This window comes from Mus pahari, chromosome X, assembly GCF_900095145.1.
Source record: "Mus pahari chromosome X, PAHARI_EIJ_v1.1, whole genome shotgun sequence".
NCBI classification, from domain to species: domain Eukaryota; kingdom Metazoa; phylum Chordata; class Mammalia; order Rodentia; family Muridae; genus Mus; species Mus pahari.
In genome coordinates, this window is record NC_034613.1 from 33320021 (window position 1) to 33329383 (window position 9363).

The following is a 9363-nucleotide window of genomic DNA, read 5'->3' on the forward strand; positions in this document are numbered from 1 at the left end:
TGGAACTCACTCTGTAGACCAGGCTGGCCTCAAATTCAGAAATCCGCCTGCCTCTGCCTCCCAAGTGCTGGGATTAAAGGTGTGCGCCACCACGCCTGGTGGAAATTCTTTACTTTTAAACATGTGTATGTGTGTTTCTGTGTAGGAGTGGGTGTGTGTATGTGAGTGCAGGTGCCAAGGCCAGAGGGATTAGATCCCCTAAAGCTGAAGTTCCAGGTGATTGTGAGCAGCTGGGTGTGGCTATAGGTGCTGGGAGTTGAACTCAGCTCCTCCAACTGCCAAGCCCTATCTAGTCTTTTAGGCTTGGAGAGATGGCTCAGTGCATGTGGAGGCAGAAAAGAAATCCCTTGGAGCAAGCAGGTCAGTGAACTCTGAGTTCATCTGAGAGATCCTGCCTCAACAAAGTGGAGAGTAATAGAAGATGATATCCACTCACATGAATGCATAGCAGGCACACATATCTACACAAAACCAAAAAGAGCCTCCATTTTGTATTCCATAATGGCTGTTTACTGTCCTGTTTGCAGGTCTCTGTTGTTCACATCCTCAGCAGCATTTGATGGTTTTTGTCTTTCAAATACTAGCTATCCTAATAGGTGTGGGGTGATAACCTCACTGTGGCTTTAATTCTTATCCCCCTGGTGTTTGGTGTGATGTTGATGTGTTTTCTTATGTTGTTTGGCTGTTTGTATGGCCTCCTTGGAGGCTATACCCAGTGCATTGATTTTTACATCAGAATCTTGCATTTTTACTCTGAAATTATTTGAGTTTTAGCCATTTGCTTACTTTGCATTTAGCAAACATCCTTAGGAAGGACATTATGGCAATGTGGAAGATTCTGGAGAAGCAGTATTTTCTGTAGCTAGGGTGACCACATGCTCTTCTGCTTTGCCTAAGGTGACCATGATTTATGCTGTTGTTTTGGACATTTATTAGCAGCATCATTTTGTACTTTCAGACCTGTTGGAGGACAAACTATCTTGCCACTCCTCCCAGAACCCAGCTAACTCCTTTTGGTATGTTTGGGTTAAACATTACACAGTTGTAATTTGGCAGCTCTTAACGAGGCTGCTAAAATTCTTTCATTCAAACAGATTGTTCCTTGACCAACAGAAGTTGATAGCAAAAGTGATTTCAGTTAATATCTGTAAATATTTAGAATGTTTCTTAAGGCATTCTCTGCCTGGCAGTTTTGGATGTGTAAGGTATGTTTATGTCTGTTTCTTTCCTCTATGTGTTGTATGCATATGTGTACACACATAAAATAAGGAATGGTCCACTTCCAGCAAAAGTAGACTCTACACATGAAAATGAGAAACATTTGATATCCTTATCATGCTGAAATCAATATTGTGAATTCTTTTTTGTTTAATAATCTTTTTAGTCCTTTGAGAATTTTGTGCATTGCATTTTGATCATAGTACCTACCTTCCCAGCTTCTCCCAGGTCCACCCACCTAACTTTGTGTGTGTCCTTTTCTTAATACATCAGGTTTCATTTGTGCTTCCTATATACTCTGAGCGTGGCATCCACTACAGCACCTTTGTTTTGCTAAGCAGGAAAGTAAAATTATTTTTTAAATTGATACATTAACATTCTAAACATTCATCTGTTTTTAAATAGTAAAAATTGAACTTTGCTTTGAATATGTAATGATTCATTATAACAATTATGTAGTCTTTAATAATCTGCATATTTTATGCTGCTTTCATGTTTTTCCTAATTAATGACTTCACGTGTTTAATATTTATAATTTTTCTGTATCATAGTTTCCATATTTATATAAAATGAATACTTAAGATCAGTAATCCTGCTCTGTTTGTTTATATACTATTTTCTTTCAAAAGACAAAATGGGACTGAGGTGGAGGCTCATTGCTAGAGCACTTGCCTAAAATGCAAAAGGCCCTGTGATAGACCCCCCAGCACTTAAGTGAGAGAGAGACAGGCTGGAGGTGTAGGTCTGTTAGAGCATGTGTTTGGCATCATGTGAAGCCCAAACACTAAAAAAGGAGAACAAACAAAAGCGCAGACTTTAAAATGCAAGTGGTTTGGTAATGTACGATTCTAGTGTTTAGAATTAGACTGTGTCTTAGTGATTGTGCCATTATTTTTATGTCATCACTGGGTAATTTATTAGTGCTTAGTATCACAAATAGTCCTTGTGTTTTGTGTTTTGAAGTTCCTAATGCAATGTTCTCTTTTTAGAAAAGGTGGACAAGTCCTATTTTCCAGAGAAGATGACTTTTAACAGTTTTGAAGGATCTAGAACTTTTATACCTGCAGACACCAATAAGGATGAAGAATTTGTAGAAGAGTTTAATAGATTAAAAACCTTTGCTAACTTCCCAAGTAGTAGTCCTGTTTCAGCATCAACATTGGCGCGAGCGGGCTTTCTTTATACCGGTGAAGGGGACACCGTGCAGTGTTTCAGTTGTCACGCGGCAATAGATAGATGGCAGTATGGAGACTCAGCTGTTGGAAGACACAGGAGAATATCCCCAAATTGCAGATTTATCAATGGTTTTTATTTTGAAAACGGTGCCACACAGTCTACAAATCCTGGTATTCAAAATGGCCAGTACAAAGCTGAAAACTGTGTGGGAAACAGAAATCATTTTGCTCTTGGCAGGCCCTCTGAGACTCATGCAGATTATCTCTTGAGAACTGGACAGGTTGTAGATATTTCAGACACCATATACCCGAGGAACCCTGCGATGTGTAGTGAAGAAGCCAGATTGAAGTCATTTCAGAACTGGCCAGACTATGCTCATTTAACCCCCAGAGAGTTAGCTAGTGCTGGCCTCTACTATACAGGGATTGATGATCAAGTGCAATGCTTTTGCTGTGGTGGAAAACTGAAAAATTGGGAACCCTGTGATCGTGCCTGGTCAGAACACAGGAGACACTTTCCCAATTGCTTCTTTGTTTTGGGCCGGAATGTTAATGTTCAAAGTGAATCTGGTGTGAGTTCTGATAGGAATTTCCCAAATTCAACAAATTCTCCAAGAAATCCAGCCATGGCAGAATATGAAGCACGGATCGTTACTTTTGGAACATGGATATACTCTGTTAACAAGGAGCAGCTTGCAAGAGCTGGATTTTATGCTTTAGGTAAACTTCACCAGAAAATTACTTTCCAAATGTTACAGGGCTCCTAAAGAGAAAATTGTTGTCTTTAGTTTGCTCATTATCGGTATCATTCTCTGAATTCATGTTACATCTTATTTAATATAACTACTGAATTTATGTTAAAAGGCTATGCTTTTATGAGTCAGATCTGTGTTCAAGTTATTCTTGGTTGGGGGAGGTTAGAGTTGAGAGAAAAGATAGTATCAATTTCTGACAGATAGTGGATCTATTAGTAATACCAGCTGCCATTTATTGAGCATCTACTCTGTATGCTCAAAATACTTACTACATGGATTTTCTCTAAGCTTCACCACAATCCCATAAAAATAGTTAACATTAGAGAATTTGGTTTGATTCATGGCAAATCAACATCAAGCTTAGCATGGTACCACATACCTGTAATCCCAGCAATCTTAGCGGCTGAGGTAGAATGCTGAGCATGAGTTTGGGCTGCATCATGATACCATCTCTCAAAAAGCCAAGCAAACAAAAATTAATGTCTGCCTTTAAAGTGTACACCACATATTTGGAAGCTGCCTGTACTGCTTCAGAATACTTGTCAAACACTGCCTATGTGTGTTTCAAGAAAAGCTGGCAGTGTTATGGCTTCTAGGACTATTTTAATCGGAATGCCTGACTCATTTAGGAAAATAATGCCAAATTCAAAATATAAATTATTTCACTTATATAACATAGTAATCTTTTTTTGAATTTATTTATTTATTTAATGTATATGAGTACACAGTTGCTTTCTTTAGACACACCAGAAGAGAACATTGGATCCAATTACAGGTGGTTGTGAGCTACCATGTGGTTGCTGGGAATTGAACTCAGGACCTCTAGAAGAGCAGTTAGTGCTCTTAACCACTGAGCCATCTCTCCAGCCCATAACATTAGTAATCTTAAAGGTCTGTTTCATGTCAGAGAGCTCTGTCCTTAAAGATTTATGCTTGTAACTTATACTGAACTGTTATTGTTAACATTCGGAATATAACTTAAACAGATTTCAGTTTGATGAAGTAAGTTTAATAGTGATGATCCAGATGACATACACTAGAAAGAATGTACCAATTGTAGTTTCTAATGTAAATACTGTGATTTTATTTTCATTGTAGTCTACTAAGCACATTATATTGAGATGATGAATTTAGTATGTATTTTCCTTCAAATGACAAAGATCATATCTAGATGGAATGTGAATGTTGTCTTTTAAGCCATGAGGTTTTATGTAACTTAGACACTCCTTAGATGTTAAAAACGGGCATTTTTCTGAAACCGTAGACTGGCACAGAAATGCAGTTTTCCTTGCGTGTTTGTTAGGTGAAGGTGATAAAGTGAAGTGCTTTCACTGTGGAGGAGGGCTCACGGATTGGAAGCCAAGTGAAGACCCTTGGGAACAGCACGCTAAGTGGTATCCAGGGTAAGGTCCTTAATTGTTCATTCACTAACAGGAAAATTGGACATTGTGCACTGGAAATATTTGAATTACTTTTCACCTCAACTATTTTTGCCTTCACTATGGCTTGAAATTCACACCAAGTTTACAGAAATGGGGTCACCTACTTTGTAGGCAAAAAAAAAAAATCCCACCTAGGACTTCTGGTAACCAAAACACTCACTGCTTATATGTCATACTTAGACGATTCTACTTCTAAAAACCAAATTATTAAAATGTATATTCTTTTATTTAGCGTAGTATACAAAAATACATACTTTTTATTTAGAAGTAGGCTCTTTGGAGATTGGCATGAGCCCATGGTGCCATGAGAAGTCCTGAAGAATGGTCATAATGTATATTATTGTTTGTTTGTTTTTTAATTCGAGACAAGGTCTCACATTAGCTCAGATGGACCTGAAATTGCCTATGCCTTCCAGGCTGTCCTCCATCTTGAAACCCTCTTGTCTCAGTCTCTTTGTTATCTTGCCTCAAATACTCAGCTTTATAAGTTATGCTTATATATATAACATATGCATATATATTAGATATATATATATGTTATATATATTTCTAATATATAAACTTCAAACATTAGAACAATCATTTGAAAACAGTCTTTTAAAAACAATGGTCAAGATAAATGAGAAAATAAAAACTAAGGTTTTTAAGTGTTCAGTACTGGTTTTAAAAGATTATCCATTTTGAACCTGTAAAAAAAAAATGTCAGTATGGCCTGGTGGTGGTGGTGACAAATGGCTTTAATCCCAGCACTCAGGAGGCAGAAGCAGGTGGATCTCTTGAGTTTAAGGCTAGCCTAGTCTGTGGAATTCCAGGACAGCCAAGGCTATACAGAGAAACCCTATATCAGAAAAACCAAATAAATAAAAAATAGTAATAACTCAGTGTTAGGGTACTAATTTAATAGCTTCTTTTGCCTGGTTTTAGTTTTGTTTGTTTGTTTGTTTATGGTCTTGTTATATAGCCTTAACTAGCCTGCAAATTCCTATGTAGATTGAGCTGCCCTTCAAACTCATGGCAGCCCTCCAGCTTCTGCCTCTTTAGTATTATAGAGGTGTCTTGTCTTTTTTGGGATAATATCTCTTGTACCTCAGGCTGGCAAGAATTCACTATGTATCCAAAGATGGCACTAAACTTCTGTTCTTGGTTAATCTTCAAAGTGCATATACTTCAGGTGTTTGCCACCACACCTGGCTAATAGCTTTTTTGACTTTTTTTTCTTTTTGTTTTTTGGCACAGGAGATATATATATATATCTCCCAGAGAAGCCAGGTTTTCATATCAGTCTTCCTGTCTCAGCCTCCCAAGTGCTGAGATTACAGTCGGATGTCGCCATACTTGGCTCCTCCTAACTCAGTAACTCTTACTTGAAAATTGAAATTTCTCAAAAGCCGAGCGTGGTGGCGCACGCCTTTAATCCCAGCACTTGGGAGGCAGAGGCAGGTGGATTTCTGAGTTCGAGGCCAGCCTGGTCTATAGAGTGAGTTCCAGGACAGCCAGGGCTAAACAGAGAAGCCCTATCTCGAAAAACCGAAAGAAAGAAAGAAAGAAAGAAAGAAAGAAAGAAAGAAAGAAAGAAAGAAAGAAAGAAAGAAAGAAAGAAAGAAAGAAAGAAAGAAAGAATGAAAAGAAAAGAAAAGAAAGAAAGAAAGTTTTCAAATTGATATTATTAGCATAAGTAATAGCATTAATTATTTTAGCCTTGAAATTATAGCTGGATAAGGAGTTGTATAGCAGTGCTTTGTGGCTCCTCAGAAATAGTGAATGAAGCTGAGGCAATTAACCTCAGCTACTTAGGAGTCTGGTGAGATAGGAGAATGGGAATTTCAGGGCCTGTCTAGGCTACAAAGCACACTCAAGGCCAGCCTTGGACTTCTTAGAAAGACCATATCTCAAATAAAAAGCTGTTTTTAAAAGACTGGAATGATTTATGGTTATTCCTGCTTATAATACTAGCATTTGGGTTATGTAGGCAGGAGGTTTAGAAGTCCAAGGTCATGTTTGGCTACATAGCAAATTTGAGGCCAGCTTCAGAATGGCCTCTAATGGGAACTGATGTTACAGTTAAGTGTTGGAGTGCCTGCTTAGTGTGCTCATGGCTCTTAGTTTACTCCCCAGTAACACATACAAAAAAGACAACAATGAAAAGGTTGCTTTTACTTGTTTGTTTGTCCATTGCATGGGTGGGGGAATGTACATTGTATAATGCACAGTTGGCGGTTTGTACAGCCTGGAGGGGTTTGTTTTCCTTGTGAGCTCCTGAGATTGAACTCAGGCATTGGACTTGCCAGAAAGTGCCTTCTCTCTGGCCCCCAAAAGATAGTTAATGGAATTTAATGCTAGAGACAGCCTTTACTACTACTTCACTAATTTATCAGCTAGTAGAGTTTAATTTTCTTTAATCTTTTAGGTGTAAATACCTATTGGATGAGAAGGGGCAAGAATATATAAATAATATTCATTTAACCCATTCACTTGAGGAATCTTTGGTAAGTTACTTATTGTGCAGTATGTTTTAAAATTCTATATTATTTGTTTTTCTTTTGTTTCCATTAATTTATTTATTCACTTTACATCCCAATATCCACTCCCATTTCCCAGTTTCTCCCTTACACATCTTCTTCCCTCATCCTTCCCCTCCTTTCCCCCTGAGAAGGGGGAGGCCCTCCCTGGGTATCACCCCACCCTGCCATATCAAGTCACTTCAGCACAAGTCCTGCTGAGGCCAGGCAAGGAGGCTCAGTTACAGGAACAGGATCCACAGGCAGGCAATAGGTTTAGGAACAGCCCCCACTTCAGTTGTTGGGGGACCCACATGAACACTAAGCTGTACAAATATGTGCGGGGGGGGGCATGCATAGGTCCAGCCCATGCTTGCTCTTTGGCTGGTGATTCAGTCTCTGGGAGACTCCAAGGGTCCAAGTTAGTTGACTCTGTTAGTCTTCCTATGGGGGTGTGTGTGTGTGTGTGTGTGTGTGTGTGTGTGTGTGTCTTTAGGTCTTTAGTAACCTTTTAGCAGATAATACTTCAGATTGCAAAAATAAGGACAGGGATATACATGGGTTTTACCTTTTCTGGCTAGCATAAACAAGCCCCTGGGTTCAATCAAGATGTAATAATGTGTCTGAATTGACACATAGGACAGTGGCAGTCAGAGCATTAGTAGACTGAGAAGAACTTTGGATTGTAATGGGAGTCTAGAGTGGACATGATGTTTCTACCCTTAACTTTTAGTTGCATTTGTATTTGTTTGTTCTCCAGGGGCTCATTTGATCTCTTTGGCTGTCAGCTTTTTGTCTGTAAAGGGCTGATGGTTAGATTGATAGTGTCACCTTCCTTCCATTCTGTTAGGCTAGGCTCTTATGACTAGCCAGGGTTTTTAATTAGAATAAAGCCAATTTGTTTTAAGTTTATTAACTTTTCAAATTGAGATAATTGCTTTCTGCTAAAGTGAATTCTTACCATTCATATTTCTATTTTAGGGAAGACCTGCTGAAAAAACACCATCGCTAACTAAAAAAATCGGTAAATATGCTTATTAAAAATAAATCTGTTTAGTTTTGTGGTCAATTTATTATAGTATGTTTAATGAGGCTGCTATAAATTTAAGAATTTAATGAAGTACTTATTATTTTATACCAGATAGTTTTGTAGTGAGAACATTAATTGAAAGCCAGGTGCTGTGGTGGAAATCTATAATCCTAGCACTCACCATGTTAAAGCAGGAGAATTCTGAACTTGTGGTCAGTCTGGATTGCATGGCATGGTTTTAAGAAAGGAAGGGATGGAGGAAAATGAATTAAAACAACAAAGAGATTAGAAGTTTAGATTTTTGCATATTTATTTAATATGTATGGGTGTTCAGCCTTCATATATGTGTGCCATATGCATGCCTGGTTGCCCCAGAAGCCAGGAGAAGGTGTTAGATTCCCTGGGGCTGAAGTTAAAGGTAGTTGTGAGCCCACATGTGAGTGCCAGGAATTGAACTCAGATCCTCTGGAAGAGCCAATGTTCTTAGCCTCTGAGCCATCTCAGTAGTCTATCTACTGTGTAGGCCAGACTGGCCTGGGCCTGTCTCTTTCTGCCTCAGTCTCTGAGTGCTGGGATTTGGGGGAGGTGTGCCTCCACAAGCAGCTAAAACTGATACTGTGATGGTGTTTGTCCTTGTTTGATGCTGATGACTGAGCCCTGAACAGTAAGGACTCTGAGCTGCAACCTCTGCAGTTAGTCCTACATTCCCCTGAAGAAACAAAGAGGTGATGGGATCTACCCATGGCCACGGTATCATTTTGTTTTTAGAGACAGGATTTCTCTATGTACCCCTGGCTGTCATGGAAGTTGTTTTATACAACAGGCTAGCCTCAAACTCACAGAGAAATGCTGTCCTCTGCCTCCCAATTAAAGGCATGCACTATTATAAATTGTTAATAGAACTAAACACTATAAACAAGGTCTTCTAAATTCCATAGCATATTGTAGATGTAATTTTTTAAAAATATTTATTTATTTATTTATTTATTTATTTATTATGTGTGAGTACGCTGTAGCTGTCTTCAGAAACTCCAGAAGAGGGCATCAGGTCTCATTACAGATGGTTGTGAGCCACCATGTGGTTACTGGGATTTGAACTCAGGACCTTTGNAAGAACAGTCAGCGCTCTTAACCAGTGAGCCATCTCACCAGCCCCGTAATTTTTTTTAAAGATTTGTTTATTATTATATGTATGTACACTGTAGATGTCTTCAGACACATCAGAAGAGGGCATCAGCCGGGCGT

At 38.7% G+C, this 9363-nt stretch overlaps 1 protein-coding gene across 5 annotated transcripts in view; it reads left to right on the top strand.

Moving 5' to 3' along the window:
* The window catches only part of Xiap (X-linked inhibitor of apoptosis), a 49156-nt gene that overhangs the window by 32883 nt on the left and 6910 nt on the right, over positions 1-9363 (top strand). For 4 of the 5 annotated variants that reach the window (XM_029534181.1, XM_029534178.1, XM_029534177.1 and 1 more), the window contains 4 exons: positions 2208-3113; positions 4452-4551; positions 6998-7076; positions 8070-8112. In XM_029534181.1, coding sequence (XP_029390041.1) covers positions 2240-3113; positions 4452-4551; positions 6998-7076; positions 8070-8112 — 1096 coding nt within the window. In that variant the 5' untranslated portion in view covers positions 2208-2239. The remainder of the gene's footprint in view (positions 1-2207; positions 3114-4451; positions 4552-6997; positions 7077-8069; positions 8113-9363) is intronic. The other variant, XM_029534179.1, reaches the window with a different exon arrangement.